General features: G+C 42.3%; 1 protein-coding gene and 1 long non-coding RNA gene across 4 annotated transcripts in view; one reads left to right on the forward strand and one right to left on the reverse strand.

Annotated features, from left to right (window-relative positions):
* The window catches only part of LOC146786110 (uncharacterized), a 225230-nt gene that overhangs the window by 49825 nt on the left and 150379 nt on the right, over nucleotides 1-25026 (forward strand). Inside the window, exon 2 of the long non-coding RNA XR_014970852.1 lies at nucleotides 19021-19144. This is a non-coding gene — a long non-coding RNA (uncharacterized LOC146786110). The remainder of the gene's footprint in view (nucleotides 1-19020; nucleotides 19145-25026) is intronic.
* The window catches only part of LOC146786111 (matrix metalloproteinase-23-like), a 110601-nt gene continuing 97581 nt past the window's right edge, over nucleotides 12007-25026 (reverse strand). For all 3 annotated transcript variants that reach the window (XM_085635614.1, XM_085635613.1, XM_085635612.1), the window contains 2 exons: nucleotides 16399-16525; nucleotides 12007-12793 (listed from right to left, as the gene is read on the reverse strand). In XM_085635614.1, the coding sequence (XP_085491740.1) occupies nucleotides 12607-12793; nucleotides 16399-16525 (314 nt within the window). In that variant the 3' untranslated portion in view covers nucleotides 12007-12606. The remainder of the gene's footprint in view (nucleotides 12794-16398; nucleotides 16526-25026) is intronic.

Raw genomic sequence — 25026 nt, forward strand, 5'->3', positions numbered from 1 at the left:
ACATGGGGGAGGCGGAGATCAGAGGCCTCTGGTCTCCAGGCTCCACATCAACTTTCTGGAGCTTCAGGCGATTCGTCTTGCACTCAAAGCATTCCTTCCCTCTGTCCGGAGAAGAGTAGTGCAGGTGTTCACGGACAGACCACCACCATGTGGTACTGCAACAAACAGGGCGGGTGGGATCGTGGACCCTATGTCAAGAGGCTCTCCGCCTCTGGACATGGCTGGAACATCAGGGCATATCCCTGGTGATTCAACACCTGCCAGGTTCCCTGAACGCCAGGGCGGACAAACTCAGCCACAGGTGCATGATGGATCACGAATGGCGTCTTCACTCAGAGGTGGTGCAAGGTCTCTTTCAGCAGTGGGGAGAGCCTTGGTTAGATCTATTCGCCACCAAAGAGAATGCACAATATCAGCAGTTCTGCGCGTTGGAATTTCCAAGGTGGCACTCGCTTTTCGTCGTGAGTGGAGTTGCGGTCTTCTATACGCCTTTCCGCCTATACCACTTCTGCTTAGAGTGCTGAAGAAGATCAACTGAGACTGGTCCCAAGTTATTCTTGTGGCTCCGGATTGGGCACGAAGAGTCTGGTATCCCGAGCTGCTCGGCATGGCCTTCGATACTCCGATCCAACTGCCTCTTCGGGAGGTTCTTCTGTTGCAGCACCAGGGGACGGTCCTCCACCCAAACCTGTCCAGCCTCCACCTCCTTGCGTGGAGATTGAGCGGCGGCAGTTGACGTCATTTGACCTGCCTCGCGAAGTCTGCGATGTTATCTTGGCAGCCAGGCGTCCCTCCACTAAGACGGTATACGCCTGCAGATGGAATAAATTTGTGGCATGGTGCACAGCAAAGGCTGTGAATCCCCTTTCCGCCCCTCTTTCGGAGGTTCTCTTGTTTCTTCTTTCTTTGACCCAGTAGGGCTCTGCTCTGGGCACTCTAAAGGGCTACCTCTTGGCCATTTCAGCCTTCCTTAGGCTTCCTGATCAGCCTTCTCTTTTCAAGTCCCCTGTTGTAAATAGATTCCTTAAGGGCATTACTCATCTTTTTCTTCCTGTTCCCTTCGTAATGCCCCAGTGGGACTTGAACTTGGTTCTTACATATCTCATTTGCGCTCCCTTTGAGCTGCCACATAACTGTCCTCTCAGACTTCTCACTTTGAAAACTGCCTTTCTGGTGGCCATCACCTCTGCACGCAGGATGAGTGAGCTACAAGCTCTTTCTTCCAAGCATCCCTTTCTGGCTGTCCCATCCGGACAAGGTCATCCTTAGAACTAGACCTTCCTTTCTTCCCAAGGTGGTTACTTCTTTCCACATTGGCCAAACCATCACTTTGCCCACCTTCTTCCCACCTCCGCATCCTTCGAAAGAGGAAGAGAGGCTCCACCGTCTGGATCCAAAACGTGCGCTTTCCTTCTACTTGGATCGCACCAAACAATCCCGGTGGATGACCAGCTCTTTTTTGGTTACGTGGGCGCTAAGAAAGGTCAGGCCCTGCACAAACGGACCATCTCCAGATGGGTCATTCTGTGCATCAAAGCCTGCTATTCTTTGGCAAAGAAGGAGCCTCCAGTGGGACTGCCGCCCATTCATGGGCTATGGGGGCTACCACTGCTTTGGGACGAGGAGTCCCCCTAAATCTGTCAGGCAGCTACGTGGGCATCGCTGCACTTGTTCACCAAACACTACTGCCTGGACAGCCAAGTCCGGAGAGACGGCTTCTTTAGCTGTTCTGTTCTCCAGGACTTTCTGGTGTGAACTTAGTTCGGAGACCCACCTCCGGGGTTGGTATTGCTGAGGTATCTATTCTAGGGTAAGGAATCTATAACTAACTGTTTCTTTCAGATGAACAGGTTACTTACTGTTGGTAACGATATATCTGTAAGAAACATAGGTTAGTTATAGAGTCCTTACCGCCCCACCCATCCTCCCTGTTCTGCGAACTGACTTCTAGGGTTAAGGACTTCCTTTCAGGGCCCTAGTATTGTGCACCAGTGGTCAGTGTCTTGCATGGCTCTGCGCTTCTGGCGTGGAAAGTCGTGCACAGAACTGACGTCAGCGCAGAGGGCGCCATTATGTAGCTACTGCGACGTCATCCCGGCAACCATGACGACGAACGCGGGGTCGACTGACTCCACCTTCCGACGCGCAGGGGTACTGCTTTCCGTATCTAGTCTGACGCCTGGGTTTAATTCTAAGGTAAGGAATCTATAACTAACCTATGTTTCTTACAGATATATCATTACCGAATGTAAGTAACTTGTTCATTAGTCCTGTTACTCATTATTATGCATATGTTTATAAATCACTTACGATATATGATTTTCTGACATATCGTACACAACTTTTCAAGTTTAATCGAATTTTTGTGATTTATGTTCATGTTTATGGTCAGTTGTGTCTTTTCATGCATCATTAATTGATAGTCCTATATCAATGAGGACAAATTGATCTATAAAGTAATTTGCTTTGTGGCAGAACCTCTGTCCGGATACTGTTGATAATCCCCAGGTTCTGCATGTTACTGGGACACCCCATTGTTATTATTGATATCTTTTGTTCATGGCACATCTGAGAGCGAGGGATGGGGCAAGATTATATGTTCAGCCGACGAGGCAGCAAAGCGGTTCTTGGAATCCCATATACAAGATTAAGCTGTGCTAACACCCTGAAAAATTGAGTGGTTAGGAATTGTACCTGCACAGGATGTCGTTCTTTCTGGTGTTGGTTTGATATTTTTTCCCTCTTATAGTTGCAGGGATGGAATGTAAAAGAAGCAGTGGGGTTTAGTCTACTAATAGTTTAAGGAAGAAATGCCTGTCGCCCTCTTTTTTTCTCCCCTCCATGTTTTCTTGGCACTTAATTTTTTTAAAACGTTTGAAGAAGCTAAAAAGATTTGAGGTGTTCCACGTGGCGATTAACCTACACAGGAGATGTAGAAGGTGTTACATGTAATCGGGAGCATGCATGTTGTTTGTATGATGCGCCTGTTATTAAAGAGTATTGAACCATTAAAAGAGCAGTGAATTGTTTCTTTTCCTCTACTTGGGTGTATGTTTTTCACATAATATTGAAATACTTTGACTGGAAAAAAAATGCTTATTAGTCACCATCTTTTAAAATAAAAAAAACAATCATTTAAAAGTGTACTTTTAACTAAAATGTTGATAGCACACCAAGGAATATTGTGCTTTGATGGAAGGTAATTGAAAGTACAACAGTAAACGTACAACTGTAGTTTCTAGAAAAATTGTTATAGATACACACATATGCAGAAACTACCTTTTATTTAGAGAGCCAAGGTGTAAGTAAATAATTTTGTGTTGTTTTGGCTTTGTATAGTGGCACTTATAGTTCTATACTAGTAGTTCTATACTTCTAATCAGAAAAGGAAACCAACTATAGGAATGCCAGGAAAAAAGGGAACAGGTTGAGTTACTCACCCTGACATTAAGCACATTGAGATATTTGTGTACATTTTGTTGTACAATTAAAAAATTAAGGGTGTGATTTTGCTTAAAGCACATATTTTTCAACTTTTCAAAAAGAATATATGTGGTAGCATTAAAGAGAAAAGTAGACAGAGATCTAGGCTTGTCTATTTGTTCCATGTCAAGTATGCATAGTTCAACCGGTTATATCCTTTGCCATTCAGTTCTGGCCGGTGTAGTTCCAATGTTTTAATTAAAAACTATGCGTCCATCACCCTTCACCAAATGGGGGACGAGAGAAGAGATAACGCAGCCTCTTGCCTCGATGATATAACACTAAGGTATACAGAACTTAGGCACTATAGGAATGGTGTGAGATGTTCAAGACAACAACTATCAGGCATGCGCCTATTGTATAAAAGGACCCTTACCCTCTCTATTAGTGGTATGCTTTATCATCAGGTCTCATCCGGGATCACTAAATACCAGGGTGGGCTTGACCGCAGTGGAGGGAGTACTTTAAAAATATTTGGTTGTAGGGGGATGTAAAGATGCCTAAAAATTCCTTGAAGCTAGCCCAATAGTAAAACAGGATAGAACATTTATTGATTTTAATAAATGTATGATCCTCTTGGTACATACTATATAATATATAACACTATATTTAGGTAAGTCACAGTGGCCAACTGTCAAAAAGGAAATTGAGAGAGACCCCTTTACAACCAGGGGATTGGAGTACTACTAAAGTAGTGAAAATGTATTATCCCTTGGTGATAATAATTCGTTAGAAGATAACTCAATCTTGTTCACATCCCAAATTCTGAGCCCATGTATTAGAACATCACAGTTTCAAAAACACGTAATAATTACTATATTTCCCATACATTTTTTTTTATTTATATCAAATTTGTTAAAAACACAATGCCGATATAATTAAAAATTAGACATGAAACTGTCCAATATTTAAAATACATGTAGCGCAACCTCACATATAATAACCACCCTTATTGAGACATTTAGCTATGACATACAAATCACAGAGAGACAACAGAAGACAATATTTTTTGTCATTAGTTTACACATCCGTTCTGACAGTAAACTTTGCTCAAATGTTCATCCTAAACTTTTCCTCTAATTATATCTTGTTAGGAGAACTTCTTCCAACGGATTGTGTTGATATCGGCGTCGACGCGTTTCGATGGCTTGTTCAATATTCCATCTTTTTCAAGACCCAAAAATATATGTCTCTCCTATACTTGGCACTGGTTGGTTACCATGATTTCACATCCCTGTTGATAAATTGTATCATATTAGCTTCTTTTACATCCATATTACTTCTCTTTATCATGTCTTAATTCTTTAAACAAAGATAGTAACATGTTTTTCGTATGGCTCACAAATATTGCAGTCCTATTATGTGTTTTATACGCCCTCAAAATCTCATATATTTGTGGTTGTTCTATCAAATAGGCTCTGTATTAATTATCCTTCAGTGGTGATCTTTATCTTAAAGGAAATACTGTTTGTTCAGTTTATTTCTTAAAACCTCATGTTCCCATTCCCTTAAAATATTTCAAATATAAAGAGAAATTGTTTCTCCATCACGAACGATTACCTTATATCATATTCTCATTACTCTGAAGTTCATCTGATCTTTTAGGGACATTTCTTTCCTAAAGCAATCTGTAGAGCAATAAAATGTCACGTCAGTTTCATATCTTTCGCCCCTTTTATTTCCCTTTAAAAGAAGAGAGTAATTTGCATTCATTTGATTTTTGCTTCATGCTAAACAGCTCTATTTATTTGTAAATAAATCCTCATCCAATATTTTTAATTTAAGGGCAATCCTATTATAATTACCATATACTAAAACTGTCTGTAATTCTATAGATATCATAAACTGTTGTATAGATTTTACCTGGTCAATTATCATAGTATTATCCACTTGTTTGTAGCTCTGTTGCCACGTAATTCAGATCTGAAGCCGGCCTCCGCTTTAATTGCTACTTTTACTCTGTCACCTGTTTTTTTCAAAAATAAAGAAATAAACAAAACCCATTTCGCCTTAAACCCTTTACCTTCTTTTAAAAGAGGCACCCTTCAATATGCAAATGTTATTGATGGAACCTACCATCTCCACATACAAATGTATGTTCTTCTTATTATTGTTGGGTAGTCTAGAAAGGAGTTTGTTCTTCCAGCCCCTAATTTATCTCAGGCAGTCTTTGTAATGGGAATCTAAAAATACATTAAACAAATGCATCTTCTTTTATACTTCTCTAAGTCAATTATTTATGAGAGTATTAAGAGTTAATCTCTATTATTAGCCCATTTGCTAAGCTCCATACTGTTATTATTTCTGCGTGGTATCCGGTCCTCCTGGCGTCTTCCAAACAAAAGGCAGATTGAACTACACACATGCCCGGTATGCTTTAAATACCCGCCACGATGTTACCCCATAGGCTCGTTTATATTGAAAAGATTATCCACAGGTGTATCCATGCGACATCCAATCCGATCATACTCTCGATCGGGGGGGCGGACCCCGGTCCTTGTTTACCGGCAGCGTATACGTAACTGTCTGACCCGGAAGGGGTCCCATTTGTATATACTTTCCTTCCTCTTTGTTACGCTCGGCGATTCTACGTAAATTATACTTTCACTGCCGACTGTGCCCCGGAACTACTCACAAATTCTTTTTACTTTTGACCGAAACACCTATGTTACACAATAACGTTAAAATACGGCCAATGTCCCTTTTTTTTACTTTTTAAAGTATCTGGTATAATACACGCAAAACATATGCGGAATTATCCACCCCGGAAGTAGTTCCACTTATATATTATTCTAATCTTTTTAGTTCACTCAGAGCTGTCATGCGCATAACTCTTCCGCAGCCTATTATAACCCGAAACTCTTAGGCAACTTTTTTTTAACTTATATCCCGGGAAAAAACTTTATTTGCCCAGAATATTATCACTGGACAATATTCCCTTGTACTTTGGGTATACAAAAATAACCACGCTAAATTGCCCGTTTTTTCTCTCTCGCCCCACAGATACACGGAGCACTGAACCGCTGCCTACACTTATAGGCCTATCGTCTTGTCTCCACACTAGTTTTATTAGTTTAAAATTTAAAAAGAGAAACATTATATAAAGAAGGAGGGAATCAATCGAATCACAATCCCACATCTACAGTTGTCATTGGTTATAATTTTACTCAGTTTTTTTGTATCCAACTTCATATTTTTCATATGATCAGTGGATGTTTACAGGGTATAACCATATATAATTCCAGAGTGAAAATTCTAGAAGTAACCCCTACCGATCCTTTCCTCTTCATTGGGTGGCTATAATTTTCATTCAGTCTTCCTTTGTGTTCATGCCTTTTTCTATTGTGTCTAAATGGCACATATATCATTGCTCCCTCATTTTTCTTATAGCGCTCAAGTTGCCTCCCCTCCTACTTACAGACACCTTCTCCAAAATATACCATTTGAACTGGTTATATTGATGATTAGATTTCAAAAAATGATCTGTCATTGGCGCATTTTCCTTATTATTTTTCAAGGCTGAAAGATGTTCCAAAAGTCTAAGACGTAGTTCCCTACTGGTCTCGCCCACGTAGCCTTGGCCACAGGGGCAGATCAGCAGGTATACGACATTCTTGCTCCGACAATTGTTCAGTGTCTTTGCAGTTAATGTTCTCTCATTGTATTTGAGGGTTTTACCCTCAATGCAATTTGGACAGATGGAACAAGTCCCGCATTTATGATTACCTACAGCCTTTCGATTTTGTAGAGTATATTGAGTGTCATTATCTGTTTTTTTGTAAGTTTTCACCAAGGCATTCTTGATGGTTTTGTTGCGCCTAAATGAAAAAAGGGACTTGGCTAGGGCTATGGAAAGTCCATTGTTTAAAATTTTCCAATTCCGGTTGATTATATTTTTAATTTTATTACTCAAGCCTGAGTACTGGCTGACAAAGACAATTCTTTCTAAAGATTTATCTTTTTTCTCTTTATTTATATCAAGAAGATAGTCCCTGTTATAGAACCTCGCACGTTTTAGGGAATGTCTGATTAATCTTTTGGGGTAACCTCTATCTTTTAATTTTTTTTGCATTATCTCGGCATGATGGTAGAAATCTGTAAGGCTGGTACAATTTCGGCGCAGCCTTAAAAATTCCCCAAAGGGGATGTTGTCTTTTTGTGACCGGGGATGATTGCTGTTATACTGCAAAAGGGTGTTTTTATCAGTCGGCTTAGAAAACAGCTCAACTTCCAACTGGCCTTGTGCATCTTTTAATCTAATATCCAAAAAATCTACACTGATATCGCTGACATTAGCTGTAAATTTCAAATTGTCATCGCCCAAGTTTAGCCATTCCAAAAAAGTAGCCAGATCTTCTCTGGCACCGTTCCAGACGAAAATAATATTGTCTATGAAACGGTGCCAGTGGAAGACATTCTCATAGTCAGGTGCCAACTCATTGTATATATGTCTTTCCTCAAAATGGCCCACGTAAAGGCAAGCCAGACTGGGGGCACATGTGGCCCATACTGGTCCCTTTAATTTGTTTGTAGAGTTCATCCTTAAACAAAAAGATGTTATTTTTTAGGACCATCCTGATACAACTCAAGATGAAACTCTGAAGACCCTCACTAAGATCTTCTTGTTGTAATATGGATGCCATGATCTTAACAGTATCATCTTGTGGGATATTTGTATATAGGGCTTCGATGTCCAGGGTGACCAAGAGTTGGGTCACCCTGTCGAAGCCCTGTCCCTCAAAAATTGAAATGGCATGAGCTGTGTCCTTTAAATATGATTTCTGTCTCTGGACAATCGGCCTTAGAAAAAAATCCACATATTTGCTCAATGGTTCCAAAAGGGAACCCAGACTGCTAATAATAGGTCTCATCTGTGGATTGGTTTGACTTTAGTGTATTTTTCGAAGGCCATAAATTGCGGGGATAATCGGATTGTTATTGAAAAGTGGCCAACTGACAATGCTTACTGTGATTAACTTTAACCCTCTTATCAGTTGCAAAGTAGATAAAAGGCAGCATGTCATTTAGAGAAACATTTTTGAGTGTTAAAAATATCAGGACAGACACTGCTGAAGTTCAAGATGGTGGTGATTTTTTTGGGGGGGGGGGGCTCCTAAAGGTGCTCAGATTTTCTGTTTGCATTATATATCTCCTTCACCCAGTAAGGGGAAACAACCTTTACAACGCAGTCATTACATCGCACTACATTTACAACGCAGTCATTACATCGCAACATCCTTTACAACGCATGCCACTACAACGCAGCCATTACATTGCATGTCACTACAACGCTTGACACTACAAAGCATGTCACTACAACGCAGGCATTACATCGCATGTCATTACAACACATGTCATTACAACGCATAGTACCCCCTACACTATCGAACACTTACCCTACTGTTGCACCCCTTGGAGTTAGAATAGTAATTTTTACCCCTACACTATCCAACACATCATGACCCACTTGCAAGAAAGAGGGCTCTATTGGAGGTGAAAAAAGAGATGCTGGTGAGAGCCCCAACGGCATCCGTTCACAATGCAGCTCAGTGTGGAACATAAGGGGAAATATATGCTTTTTTACCAGTTTGATTCCACCAGGACTTTCCTGGAACTTTGACACTGACACTTGCTTAAGTGAACAGTTTTCCTTTTTGATCTGAGATCTTCCTGGGGTTGTGGAGTGAGAGTAGTTAGATGTAGATGTCCTTAGGGTTTCTCCTCTGGGGGACAGGTGTTGGGGTGGTTGTTAGCAGTGGACAATGGCAGTTTTATTACTTTGTCCCACTGTTTTTCCCCCTTTAAGGCCTCATTTTTTTCTCTTGCCTTGTTCTAAATAGGGATAAGTTGCTAATTAGTCGGTACCATGCCAACATTTATTAGTGCTTTCTGATTTGCTGTGCATGGGGTCTTTGATTATTCAATAAATCTATTTGTGTCGAATTAATAGATGTTTGAGTGGTCTCCATAAAACAGATTTGAAAATAGAATTGAATGTTGCCCATTTCTTTATATTATGACTCCTGTGTGAATCATTTCTTCTCTTGCTGTACAAATGATGGCTATGTTTCCATTCTACGTACTCATATTTACAGAAGCTACATTTTGAGGGAACTAGGCTGAGATGCAGATTTCTATTTAGGAGAGTTCAGACACCAGGGGTTCTGCTGAATTTCACTATGAACTTCACAAATTAGGACAAGCATAAAGTCATCCTGATATAAAGAATCAAAGCCTGACAATTGCACGTATTTGATTGTATTATTCAACAGACAGACAAATGTTGCATCTATTTTGAACACTGTACACCCAGGAACAGTAGTCTTTGTACATAAGCACAGTTTTGGTGCTTGGTTGAAATGACAAGTTGTTACCTGCCTTAGTCATCGCGAAGAGAGATTCCCAATGCATTGGCACCATGTACCATGCCAACCTGAACTTAGGTGTGTCAGGTAATTTGCCTACATATCCATATTCGAATCAAAACTAATTGGTATCTTGTAGAAGAATTAGGAGCATCCCAACTATCTTGTCTGTCAGTGAACATTTAAAAAAGTACACCTAGTACATTCTTGATACGGGGTACTTGCTTCCTCCATTTATTTTCCATATGGGTTCCTAGGCTCACGTTTGGGTCTGTGCTATAACAGTTGTATACCATCAAGCCGTCGTGGAATCTGAATGCAATGTAAGTGGCTGTAACTTTGCATGATTTAGGTGACTTTTTGGTTTATTGATGATACCTGTTATGCTGTCTGTAATTCATATTTTCAAAACTTAATAAAGATGGTTAAAAAAAGAAGTACTTGTTTCAACGCCTTTCCAATTAGAAACTATAATGAGCCTCGCCACCATCATACTGGAAAGCGGTCTAACGAGGATTGGTACTCTCAGTCAGTCTCAGCATAATTATAAGCTTTAACAACTGCCCAGCGCCCTAGATGCGGGGAGGGAGTCCCAAATGGAATGGGACTTCCTGAGCTTAATGGCGTTGAGTGGTAAACTCTGACTTTGTGCAGGAGTGGGACAAAGTTGTGTCCACATTCACAGTAGGCAATGTATAAGACAGGCAATCCGATTTCTGAAACGCAGAGGGGGCACACCATGGAGGAGGGATGTCCTTGGATGAGAAGCCTCAAGCGGTTGTTAGCAATCATGCTATAACACAGTCAGTACATGGTAAATCCAGCTCCATAGTCCCCAAGTGAAGACAGTGGCACGACTAGAGTTGCATATTAGTGATTCACAGCTGAGATTGAGGACCCAGATAATCGTTTTAATTTTCAATGCTCAGGCAGTCCTGCTCAAGTAGCTGCACTATGCTACTTGTGATAGAGTAAAGATCTTATGAAAAGTACACTGATGATCTGTGATGTTATTCATGAGTTATAGTGTAAGTGAAACATGACTGAGTCTGGCGCGCTATCTTTTTATCTGTAAAACAATACAATTTGTCAGAAAAAAAACTTTAAAGGCTTAAGGTTCTGAGCCAAACATTGCCCTAGACACTTAAAAATAGTTTCACAGTATCCCGCCAGGTTACGTGGCAAACATGTGGACCCAGGCAGAGCCCAACAGCTTGTCTTAAAAAGTGGGCAGACAGGCTGTTGCTCTGCCCGGGTATCCTATTCCTGTGACCAGATGTGGGAAAGGAAGAAGTGAAATAAGTTTAAATTATTCTGCACTCGATAGTTTGATACTGTGGTTACTTCGTAAAACAGTTTTAGCGAAGTTGACCATAGAATATTGCAACAAGACTAGAGTTCCAATTTGACCATTTAGTTTCCCACTGGTCCTGACTCAATAAGAGGAAATATACAAAAAAATGCATGAAAATTACAAATGTAACATTTAAAGAACTTGCTGGAGGGATGCTAAATTGGCGTTTATAGATAAGAGAAGCTTCGTATGGATTGATCATCAAATAATTGATGCGAAACAGTAAACTGAAGTTTCCCCGTAGCACTGCCACTCCATAATCCATCATGAAGGACTTTGTGATATCCTGCCAGACTCTCAAAAATAACCCTCTATTATTACTGTGAAGTGGGTTTGTTGATGATGAAACCTTTGGCTACCAAATCTCAGTAAGTAGCACCGCTGGCGATCCTTAATCTAAAATGAAAGATTTTTATACATTATATGTTCCTAGAGTATGGTAACTAGATATATGCTAGGACATTCGGATGCTAGAGCGATGCCTAGACACTTGATATGGCCTGTTGTCAGCAATTTCTAATATATTATGACTCCGCATCTGTGTAACCTGGAATGGCTCCAAACTGTGCTGCGATGCACTCAGTCCCATGTGCAACATCGTCTACAGATGCTATTATCTCTACATTATTGCTGCTCATCACTCCTGGGGTAGCAATTCACTTCCAATTTAGAATACTAGAATACAGACAACAGGTAAAACTTAGAAATCAAAAAAGTAAAAATTATAACAAACCCCAGTTTTTTAGCACGGTAAAAACACTTAATTGAGAAAGACGAAGTTCCTTTTAGGAGATTGAAAAATAATTTGCAAATGAAAATTTACTCAATCATTATAGACAAAAGGGACAGTAAAAAAGCACTGGAACAGAAATGGTTTCTTTAAAAAATGTTGGTGTTTCTGTATGTGACAGCTGAATGGCTTCTAACACCTCTGCAAAGGGTTAGCTTTCTTATGACACTTGTGATCTTTAGCCTATGTTTTACTTCAAGTCCCAGCTATTGTAAGTGTGTAGAACAGGGCTAATTGAATCTTCTAGTGCCTGAAATCAACCAAGTCACTCATGGGAACAGGTGTATTTCTAACAGGGATCAAATAAAGGTCTACACCAACAGAATTCGCCATATCAATTCATGGGATGACAACAAGCTTGGCCTTGAAGTAAAAGTTTGATGATTTAATGGGATTTGTTTTTTAATGAAAGACGGCCTTGTCTTGATGCGCGATTCCATGGATGAAGCTCAATCGGTGCTATTATTCCCACCCGTCAAGTTCGAGTCTGATCCGTCATGCTTTGAGTTTGAAGTTCTAAGCAGAAGGGAACCCAGGTCGGTATGCAATGGATGAAGAGGTGCAGGTCTCTCCAAGTAAGGATTGTCTCGATTCTAAGGTCTGAGATGAACTCATCAATTTGTTTGGTTCACTTGAAGCCTAATCTCCCAGGCATTTGCTTTGAGGACTGTTGTCTGGCGTCGAATGAGGCATGTGTACCTTCCCTCGTTCATTTCATTGGCGATGATCATAAGGTCTTTATTTAGGAGGGTGAAGTGATCAGGGACAGACCGAGACAGCAGTTCCCCATCTTTGTACCAGCTGCAAATAAAGAAAGGCGAAAAGTTAGCAAGGTGAAAGTGTGTAGCATGCTGCACTTAGTTTCATATCCCTATGCCCTGATCCGCAAGAACTTAGTGCTTCACCCTAGTGAGTGAAATGTTCTGTTGTCAGCTATTCTGAATCTTCCATTAGTACAGTCACCACCTAATAGCAACCCAGATTACTTAATTAATGCTGGTGAACATAGATAAAGTGACTATCAATGTAGATGACTGTGGGCGCACATGCACACACTCATCTTTAAAGCAAAGCCATATCCTTCAAGCTCTCATACTAATAAAACGTGGAGGCATGTTTGTCCTGAAGAAAGAAACTAGTGAGAACTCTGGAAAAGAAAACTCACGCAACACGTACAGCACAGCATTATAGCGGGGGCATCGGTGATTCTTCTACACTGCCCCATCAACATGTACACAGTCTAGTCTTAGTGTAGGCTAAAATGTAAAGCATTCTATTTATCAATCACTTTATAGGGGAGATTAGCCTTTTACCTATTTGAGAACTAGGGAAGGGGGAGACCAAGAGTTGATCCAGGACATCATAGTTTTGATCAAATTAGGAAGCTGGGATAAATTGTACCCTCCTGCATCCATGTATTCTCCTATTTTTAACCAGTGATATGTTTTTTCCTCAATTGTCCCTCCTTAGCCAATGCATTCTACGCCAAAGCATTTGATGCCATTGATGCACACTACTTTTGCATGTCTTTCTCAACCATCAGATATCTGATGCACACCTGCACCTATTCTGGCGACCCCAGGGGGTGTACCACTGAACTGTGCTGGCTTTCGCATGTAGGTTCCTTTCACATATGTCATGGCCTGACAAGGCGTATCAGCTCTGGATTCTGCCTCCTCCTCCTAGTGACTTAGTCTTCTAGCTGGTGCAAGAAATAGTTAAAAAGGAGAATGCTGCCAAATCATTGAGTAAAGGCCCTCATCACAAGAAGGCGCAAGAGAGACTTTACACTTTCAGAGCTCCAGCAATGCCCCATAACTAAACAATATGCAAATGCTGTAATAAGAGGTATAGAAGGTGTGATGTTCCATAGTCAGTGAATCTCACCCCATCAACTTGTTGTGAAGCAGGACATTCTTCAGCTTGGAGTTGATAGTCCTCGCTGAATTACATCGTACAAAAAAGTACTTTTCCTTCCGATGGTGGCTGTTTCAGCAATCTTACAGGCTGAAGCTGCATGGTTCTCAAAAGTAGATTAGAAGTAAAAGGTAATAATTTACAGGTCTGTAGAAGTTTGTCAAAACGTGCCTCAGTTTTGGCCTAGAGATTAATTCTCTTTTCAGTCAGTCAATGTAGAACATTTGAAGAACCTTTCAGAAGAACTGAGGAGTACAACTCAAAGGAATGTGATCTGTATGCCTTCACCCGAAGTCCTTATTCCGTGAGACCCTCAAACCATCCACGGCAGTCTAGTGGCTCAGATGTGTAGCCATGTTTCTTGCATAGAGTACGATTGTACGCTTGCTCTCATGAAAGTCATTGGGTAGTGGGAGAACGTAAGTTAGAGGATTTCTCCATTCCTTTGTCAAATCTCTAAGCTTGAATGCTGGTGTCTCAGGAGTTAGTCTTTGTCCACCGTAGGTAACCTCCCCATCAAAAGCTTTAATGCCCTATCTTCTGCCAAGAAATACACCACCAACCATGGCTTCGTACTACAAGTTGTAGCTGCCAAACACCAAATCCCCTGACTTTCTCAGTGGTGACACTTTGCCAATATCTAGAGATCTGATGGAGTCAGTCATGCAGGAATGTTGGGCCAGTTCTCTGGAGTATGGGGAACCAAAATCAAGAAAACAGTAATCGTGGCAAATACTGCTTCTGTCCCTGGATCCATAGAAGCCAGGCACTACTGCCGGTTCACTGAATTGCCAAATATCCTTTCTTTAAGCTTTGATTTGCAGGAGATAAGTCGAAGAGTTATAGCTTACTGCTAAATATTGGCAACAAAAACAGAACCCTTGGTTCTCAGAAGAACAAAAACAATTTAAGGTCTGAGTACGGCTAACAGACAGTAGCTCAAAGACTATTGCCCTAAAAGCAAAATCCAACTGAATCCCCTTAATGGCTACTTACAAGGTAAAGTTAGAGAGACTCGGAAAAATTATTTTACAAACTATGTCTACCAAGCCCCAGATCTTGTGAAAGAACTATTCGCAAATTATACCACATAGTATCTGAACTACAGTCCCCAATATCTTTCCAAGCTTAATTTCAGCACCCTCAACAACCATGTGATTATTTCACTCATTTTTTCTGCAAAATGAAAACTATCAATGAAAATATTCAGACAGAAAACATTCTCACTACTGAAACTCAGTCTCCAGAATCTAAATTGACTAAAGCTAATTCTACTTTCACTCCTTTAGCACTCAGACACCACAACTCTTGACTCCATCATGAGAAGCTGCTACCTCCCTGCTGGCTCACCTTTAGATCCATGTCTAGCCAAATTCACAAAACCTTTATATTCTATCTACAAGGCTCAACTGTTGTAGCTGTTTAAATGCTCACTGTAGAACTGTATTGTCCACAAAGCCTGGAAAATCGCAAAGGTGAAGCCCCTTTTGGAAAAAAAGCCTTCTCTGCAACCACAGGACTGCAACAGTTTCAGACAAATTACTCTCTTGGCTGGCCTGGGAGGGAGAATCAAAATAATTGTCATCCAACAACACTTCAACAGGTTTTGGAAAGAAATCTGATTAGCTCCATTCCTTCCAGGCAGGCAGGCCAGGTCACAGTACAGAACATCTGTTCTATCAGTTTTGGAGGATTTGCACCACTTAATAGAAAATGGGGATATTGGGGGTCTGGTAGTATTAGATCTCTTGGTGGCTTCAAAAACCATAGACCACTGCATCTTAATAAAAAACATCTAAGGCTGGTCTTAAAAACACTGTTATTAACTGGATCACCTTTTCCCTCCCATCCATCTGCAGATTACATATTTGCCTCCATTCTCATCTGTCCCCCAAAATCAGAGATGTGGCATTCCACAGGATTCTGTTCTGTCCCCATTGTTCAACCTCTGCATGGGACTGTTCACTGCCATCCTCCAACATCTAGGAACCTGTTTCTCTTTGTACAGGGATAGCACCCAAATTATGTTTGGTCTGTCAAAAACTTAAGAATAACCACTGTACCAAACGTAGTACTGCTCCTTGACCAATTGCTGTAAGACACTGGTGGACTGCTGCAGTCTGCCTCATTTGCTTCTTATATGTGGATGGAGAGGTAGTGTTCTCCAAATGAATCATGAACTTCTAACATGCAAGGTCTGCTGTGGTTGTTTGCACTCTTTGATTGACTTAGAAATATTCACTATCCACAGGCTGAGGTAGCTGCTTCACGGAAGGAAGGGCCTTCATGAATATTTTTTTAAAAGAACTATTAGATCACCTTCATACACACCTGGCAGCCCCTGGAAGGGTGCTAAAGACTTCTGTTTAAGGACAAACTGCCTTTCCTGATTCCTTTTAGGGATCAAACATCCCTCTTCATAGACTGACCTGCAAGCACTGAGGTTCTCCTGAATTATCCCCTGCACGTGGAGCTCTTTCTTCTCTCACCTGACTCTCAGGAGAGGCCCAGAGGAGACCAGTCCACATCGGAACGTCACCGAGCGTCCCTTAGGAACATATGTGATCTGTACTTTGATTTTCGGGGGTGCTGCTGAGGGCTGGGACTTCATGACCTCTGCGATAAGAAAAAATACATAGGGTTCAGAGTGCTGTTATACCCAATAGAAAGAGCAAGAGGTAAAAGTGTAAAGATTTAACAGAGAAGAATAACACATCTTGCACCATTCGAGATAGTACAACAAACAGCAAAGAGCCAAACCAAACCTTGAAATGTACAGGAAACCTGTTGCTCTGTGACGGAGATAGTTTAGCATATATGCCCATCCTCTTGTATACTGGCAGCAAGTCTCAAACAGAATAACAGGTCTTAGGATTTTCTGAGGTCACAGGGGGTACAAACTGCTTTGGGTACTTGGCTGCCTCCAGGAATTCAATCTTTGTATAATATCAAAGGAGTTCATGGCACTCAGTTGAGAAGGCTGGGATTGCCAACTGGATAAATTGGACAAACCCCTGCAAGACGAGAGACGTGTAGGTCAGTCTACACCAGGTCCACAATGGCCCTTGTTATCACCATTCCCATTGTAATAACAACACCTACACATGTTTAAGTCGTACATCCAACCAGTTGAGTTATCAGAATGGTGCAGTGGGGCTTGGCATACTTGCCAGCCGTCAGCCCTTCTGCTTCATTACCCTCAGGCAGGCGCTGAAAGTAAAATTGAGTGCCGGGCCTGTGTACTATCAGTTGGTTGCTGAGAGTTTGACAGGGGCGCAGGGCTTTGTGCTGCATGCAGTGGGATGGCTGATGCGCTCGGCAGTGTGGGAATGGGTACAGCAATAAGTGCTTTGAGGACAGGTATAAATAGTATTGCATGAATGTATGCTTTCTACATGCAGCAAAATATGTAAATATTTTACATATTGCCCAGTATGTAAGACACATTTTCATTCGCACATAACGCAATATGCAAAGTGTAATTGTATGTGCCTTCCATTACAAACTGGGTAATGTGGAAACAGACACAGCAGTTGCCTGCTTTAGAGACAGAAAAGTGGAAAGATCATGGCATATCTATGCTTTATATAAAGGGCAATATGGAAAAGGGCTTATGCGTTACATACAGGGGCTGTGTGTAAACTGTCATGTCAATGTATGATTTCATACAGGGGAATATGGAGCAGACATTGATGCTTTACATTCAGAGGTAATGTTTTTATAAGGTCCAAAACCTGAGGATTATAAGTAACCTCTTTCTGTCATAGTGCCTTGCCATTTCTTCTCATATGGCAAAACTAACAGGCACATGCATCAACAAAGACTTTTGCGATTCCTTAATTGAGATTTTTAAGGAATCGCAATTAAGAAATTGCAAAAGCCTATGCATGTAGGAATCGCTATAAAAATAGCGATTCCTACACATTCCTTAATTGCGACTCGCAAATTGCGAGTCGCAATTAAGGAATGCCGTCCCATTCATTCGGAATGAATTGGAGATTGCATGAACAATTTGCGAGTACCAGTAGGTACTCGCAAATTGCTCATGCAATTTCAAGGGTGCAAGGGTGTCAAAATGACACCCTATTGCACCCCTGAAATTGATCTGTGCACATATGTTGCACACACACATGCTCTAAGGGCATGTGAGTGCGCAACATGAAAATTTGAAAAATGCACTAAAAGGGCATTTGTCAAAGTTTCTGCAAATTACTATGAAGTTCAACTTTATGGTAATTTGCTCCCCCTATTAGCAAAATCGCTATTTTTTTTACTTTCATGCATTGCATTTAAGGAATCTCAATTTGGGATTCCTTAAATGCTATCGCAATTTAAGTAATCGCAATTTAGAGATTCCTTAAATTGAGATTTTTGCATTTGGGATGATGTATCCCAAATGCAAAAATACCGGTCGCAAAGGGGCAGATTCTGAGAATCTGCCCGTTTGCGACCGGTTTTTCCTTTGATGCATGTGCCTGTATGTCTTGAAATGCGACATCTGCCAGCAAATGAAAGGCTCCACCGTTACACTCCCGGCACAGACGCCATTACTAAAGTCAGACAAACCTCTTGCATGTGTGTACTTGGACCACTGCGGCCCCTTCCAAACGGACGGGGTTTATAGGTAGATCATGGTGGCAGTGGATTTATGCTTGAGATTCCTATGGGTTTGGCCTCAGCGTTCTGCTGACGCTCAAACTGTTATAAAAGATTTGCGAGTCTTTATCAGTACATACGCAGTTAGCATGTTACACTGTGACCGTGGCCCTGCGTTTAGCTCTCGGTCTTACAAAGAGACCATGGAAGGGATGAGCGTAGCATTGTGGTTCTCATCTCCGTATCATCCTGAGGGAAATTCTGTTGTGGAGAGAAAAAACCGAGACTTAAAGCAATCTTTAACTGCTAGGGTATTAGGCAAGGGCGGTAGTTGAGTCACGCACCTTTATGGGGTACAGCGGGCATTAAATAACCAGCCAAGAAGCTCTGTAGGGGGTGTCACTTCATATGAGGTCATCTTTGGGACAAGAATGTGGGTATCTGATCTTGATTGTGAAGGCGCAGTGGCGGATGAAAAACCATTTGACATCTATGATCGTTTGGCTGTTTTACAGGATCTAAAAGAATCCAGGACAAAACAAAGCAATGTCCATCTAAAGCAGACAGCCACCGAGGAAGTTGTAGGAAAGATCCTTCAATCCCACAATCGCAGGAATAACGAGCAGCCAAGGAAATCTGGTAGGAAACTACGTTTATTTGTCTTCACAGCTTCATGTCAATACAAGAATGCCCAACGTTCCCACTAACGTTAACCACCGCCCGAGCCCAGTGTTTCAAAGCACAACACCCTGCGTGGTCTCCACGAGCAAGGTACAAAGGATGCTTGCGGAAGCCACGCTCCAATACCAACCACTCAGTGAAATGTATATACAACAGAAGTCATGGTAGTCACGGCAAGACCTGTCTGGATCCCAAAAATCGGGGATCTGGTCAGAGAGAAAATTGCAGACAAAAAGGAATTTGGACCCTCTTACAGAAAACCTGTACCAATCCTTGCAGTACACAGAACAAGAACTATGCTGCTCCCGCGTGTTGCCGGAAAAAAGGAGAAAACATTTGTCTCAATTGACTTAATCAAACCACACTATGTGGCCGATACTAAACAGTAGGCCTAGTGGGCTCCGCTGTAGCAGACGTCTGTGAGAAAGTGCCATCTTTCTTGCATGGTATGCCCCCACTTTTTGCTGAATTGCTGAATGTACTTTGGCTGAGTGTGCCCTGGACTCCTGCCAATCAGGTGCCCAGGGCCTATGTTCCTTCCCTAAACAAAAACCTCCAACCCAAATTGGCAAACCCTGGCCACATGTCAGCCCATGGTAAATGGTACCCTAAGTACCCAGGGCCTTGTGACCAGGGAACGCCTCTAAGGGCTGCAGCACTCATTGTGCCACCCTTAGAGGCCCTGTACCCTTGCAGGCCGAGTGTCTGGGTACAAGACAAAACAGAAAGTCGACATGGCACACATCCCTGTGTGCCATGCCCACCACCGACACTGCCCTGGCATACATCAGCCACCCCTCTAGCTGGGTGCCCTATGCCAGTGGTGTGGGCACAGGAGCATGAGCCCTGTGCCCCTACAGTACCCAGGTCCATTCCTGGGCCCTGTAAGTGCAGTGCTGCCATTTAAGAGAACATGGTGCTGAGAGCTCGTCAAACACGAACTCCACAGCACCATAATGCAACACTGAAGACTGAGAAGTTTGGTATCAAACTTCTCAGCACATTAAACTCACACTGATGCCAGTGTGTGATTTAATGTACCAAGCACCACAGAGGGCATCTTAGAGATGCCCCCTGAAACCTAACCTACAATCCACTTCTGGTCTGGGAGGCTGCCTAGGCTGCCACACAGCAGACATGTTGTAGGACCCCTGGGTAGTAGAGCCCCTGCTCTCCTGGGCCTGCAACAATGCACATCCTGGGCGAGGTGCTAGATCTCCTCCCCCAGGATGGGCAGGGGGAAGCTTCAAAGGCATGCCGCTTCTGTGAGCTTCCCCAGGCCAGTTGCGACCCCCACTCTGGTGGGAAGCTTGGCCGGAAACCCCAAAATAGGACAGGGATGTGTCAGCCTGCCAACCCCACCCCTCAGGTGGGGGATGCGAGGTGAAGCACATCTACGGGCGCTCGCCATCTTGAAGATGGGAGGCCCTACCCAATCAGGGCTAGGCTACTGCCCCCCTCCCACAGGAGAGTGGCAGAATAGGGGGTTTACCCACCCCAGGACAGGGACCTATTGGTCCCTGCCCTTCACCTACCTGTAACGCCCCTAAATCTAGTCTTTAGGGGCACCCTGAACCTTCCTTCTCCAGATTCCGAAATACAAAGAAGAGCAAGAAGAAAGAAGACCTGCCCTGCAGCTGCTAAGAAGAGGAAGACACCAACTGCTTTGGCCCCAGCCCTAACGGCCTGTCGACCCTCAAACCTGCTCCTGCTACAACCCGGCACCTCTTGTGGCCAGCAACCTCACAAACCCCGGAGGACCTGGCTACCATTTGGCTCTAAGCACCTGGGACTCCCATGAGTAGAGGCTCTGCTCAAAATCAGCTTCTAATCCCTGGCATCAGCCCGGAACTGCGAACCCTGCACACTCTGCACCCGCCAAGCCTGGCCTGTGCCGGAGTGAACAAAGACCACAAGGATGACCCCACGGCGACTGTGACCCCGAGTCCGGCACCCAAGGAATTCCCTCGATGCTCCTGACGACGCCTGCAGCCTCAGAACCAGGTACCCCCCCAACCGCGATCAACAGAGGGTAAGATTTCCCGACACCAAAAGGCACCCCGGCGCCCTGCAGCCCCCTGTGCCCAACTCCGGGGTACCTACCTATCCTCCAACTACCCAACTTACCTCTCGAAGTGGTTGTGGCACCTGAACAATCTTCGTCCCCGAAATTGCAGCCTTTTTCCAAACCGGAGCTTTCACCCCCAACCGCGATCAACAGAGGGTAAGATTTCCCGACACCAAAAGGCACCCCGGCGCCCTGCAGCCCTCTGTGCCCAACTCCGGGGTACCTACCTATCCTCCAACTACCCAACTTACCTCTCGAAGTGGTGGTGGCACCTGAAGAATCTTCGTCCCCGAAATTGCAGCCTTTTTCCAAACCGGAGCTTTCCCATTGAAATCAATTGAGAGCCCGAAGGCTCAAAAGCACCCTGCACCCAGCCGCCCGAGTGGCCCTGGCAGTGTAACCTCTACACCCATCTACTTCCCCATTTGCCCTGAGCAAGTGACCAGGAGACCAGCTCCCACAGCCGCGTGGCCTGCTAGTCAGCAGCCACCAACCAAGGCCCCCCTGCCTCCCATAGGATAACATTGGGCCTAACTCACTCTGCACCCGGCTGCCCCTGCGCCGCTGAGGGTGTAACAACTGTACCTACCTGACCCTGGGAGAACCCCGAGTCTGTGCAGAACCTTAACTCTGCCAGTCGAGTACTTACCCAACAGTCGATAACTCAATTTTCTCCATAGGGTAACATTGACTGGTTTCTTCTGAAATTTCTTCTAAGTGTGGAGTTTCTAAAACTTAAAATATTCACCAAAAATCAGCCGAGTAACGAAAACGAAAATACTCACCTGCTTTTAGGACAGATCCCAGTGCTGGATATTGGTGCCCAGCACTGACCCTGAAAAATATTCACAACCGTACTTACCTGTAACCCAATTTTCTTCCATAGGAAACCATTGACTGTTTTTCTGTGAAATTTCTTCTGTCGATTTTTGCAAACTCTAAATATTCTTTAAAAATCGTGCTAACTATGAAAGCGTAACTACTTACCTGTTTTAGATAGAGGTCCCAGTACTGAGTCTAGGCACCCAGTACTGTATTACAAAAGTAACGAGAACATACTATACCTGCAACTTGAGTTTCTTCTGTCAACTCTTAAAATGGCAAAATATCTAAAAAACCTAGTAGTAACTAAGTCGACTTTTATCACTTGTTTCTAAGAACTGTCCCAGGACTGAATCTAGGATCCAGTCCTGGAATTACAAAAGTAATCCTGAGAGTGATCTATTACAAATATCTTGAAACTTCCATTGAACTCAATGCATTATTGTGTTTAAAATTGTGTTGCCTATTGCAACAACTTGTAAATATCTACAAAAGCCAAATGCATATTGCAAAAGTATTCACCTAAAGCATCTCATTCTGAGAAAGTATATTTTAATACCTATTGTTGGGTCTAAAATAAACCAAGCATATATTTTTAATATATAAACCATTGGCCTAGAGTTCAGTTATTGAGTGTGTGAAACCATTTGCTGACTGAGTGTGTACAACAAAATGCTTTACACTGTCCTCTGATACTGCTCGACCAAGCTACCACTTTAGAGAGTAAGGTTATATCTAACTTTAGCCTCTGCCTACCCTCTGGGGACTGTGGACTCTGTACACACTGTACCTATTTGGGAACAGTATATACAGAGCCACTTTCTCACAACGTCCTCCTCTAGCTACAATCCAAGAAGTTCAAACAGAAAGACTCATCCCGTTTGAAGATCTCTGTAAGGAATAAAGGACTGAGCAACATTGCTATGGAACTTGTTCCACTTGAACCAGACATTCAAATTCTTAATGAAAATCAGAACAATTCACAAGTTGCAATTCGACCGAATACTGACGTCTACATCAACTTGCCTCGTCAAGAGGAAAATAACATTTCAACTAATCCCGATGCAATTCCAACAATTGTTAGAAGTGCTTCTAGCTATTTCATTAACTTTGATACGTTTTCCCTGGATCCAAGAGAGCCGGAAACAACGCCAGCCAAAACACATTCAAGCAAGAATTAAAGAACGTTCTTCTCTTTGTTCAAAAGACATAGCTGGTATCACCTTGGATTGAACTCTTGGTAATCTCTGGAATATTGTTTTTTCTCTTCTGGTTAGGCTTAGTATTGACTTTTAGTATGCTTATCAATGGACACTATCTTCAACAAGATTCCACAGCCCGAAAGGTCAACATCCTCCTGAAGCCACACACATCGTCACATCGTGCACGAAGAGACTTGTTATCAGTGAACATTATAGCAGTTCCTATACCCAATGGTATAGTATGGGACAAGGTTGATTTCAACATTTTTGGACCGACCGAACTTTAAAAAATTAATCATGTATTTAAAATATCATTAAGTGATATCATTACCTCCAGGACATTTTCTGATGATTGGGACACTGAAACAGCAAATAACATGTTGTCTGATTTAGAGAAAACTGCTGCATTTTCTAATAATTAAATGTTAGAGGGTTCTTCAGACACTGACAAATTGTACTGTTATCAACATTTTAGTCATCATTTCCTGCACAAATCCATTTCACCCAGGAATGTATTTGAGTACCATCAGTGGGAACATTGCCCAACACCACCAAAAACGAGTTCACAAGTGTTTGCACAGAAATTTGCATACTTTTCAGGATTTAACACAACAGATCCAGCCTCATTTTAATATAAAGTTGCACCAACACCAGCGCTGAAAATTATGTTGACAAACACCAAACAGATTTACTCTGCTTCCTTTTTGGTCCAATTGTCTGAACAGGGTTTCAACCTATGGAAAGACTAAATTGACACAGGATCGATTTGGGGTTCGAGGAACTGGCAAGTCCAGGGTACAGAGGCACTATTTAGAGCATGCCTCATTCCACAGCAGATGATCTTTTTAAATGATACTGTGCAACAGACATCCTGTCTTGGAATAGACAAGATAAAGGACCTGATCACTCCAAGGTTACCTACACCAACACAGGGGTGGCAAAATTATTCTACAAAGGAAGGGGCTACAGTTGATGACATACTACAGTACAGACCCAAATTGGAAGGAGTGGGTGGTCTGACGCTTAGACACAAACACACGTCATAAACGGTTCCTGAACATCACCAAGGGACTCAGTATGCATAGGCCAGATCCACGATATGTACAGAGAGAACATCCAGGGGTAGTGACATCCTATAGTGTTGGGAAGTTGCGCCTAGATTGGCTAGAAACCTCAACGCTTACAGAAGTGAAACAACACTTATCTTTACTCTCACAAGACATGGATCTTAGGGACTTTTAACTAGGACCTAGGAAACAACGTCAAAAACGTTTCATATATGCAGGCATTTATGCTGCCTATAATAAAATCTGGAAGATTTCCCAACCAGAAGCCGCAGAGAGAATACAGGAAATAGACCGTATAAACTCAGAAAAAGCTTTTGCTGTGGTAGATAATGGGTTAACAACTTTGACCTCCAGAGTATATTCATTGGGCATCATTGTATCTTCTGCTATTGACATACTAGAACAGGATTTAGCCATATTACAACACAGTCAATCACAGTTCTCCAGTATTTGGGGTGTCTTTCATAGATTCACATGCTTGAATATTCCCCGTCGTCGAAGTGGGAGTCCCACGGTATATATAAAAAGCAATAAGTATCATGTATATATATATATACACATACATAACCACATAAGAGTATATACATACCCAAATAAACTTATATATATATAGTTCAAATAACATATCAAGTTAAAATACCATAGGATAGCATTGAGACATAGGAAAGCATTGAAAAAGAA

Source organism: Triturus cristatus, chromosome 11 (genome assembly GCF_964204655.1).
Source record: "Triturus cristatus chromosome 11, aTriCri1.1, whole genome shotgun sequence".
Classification (NCBI taxonomy): domain Eukaryota; kingdom Metazoa; phylum Chordata; class Amphibia; order Caudata; family Salamandridae; genus Triturus; species Triturus cristatus.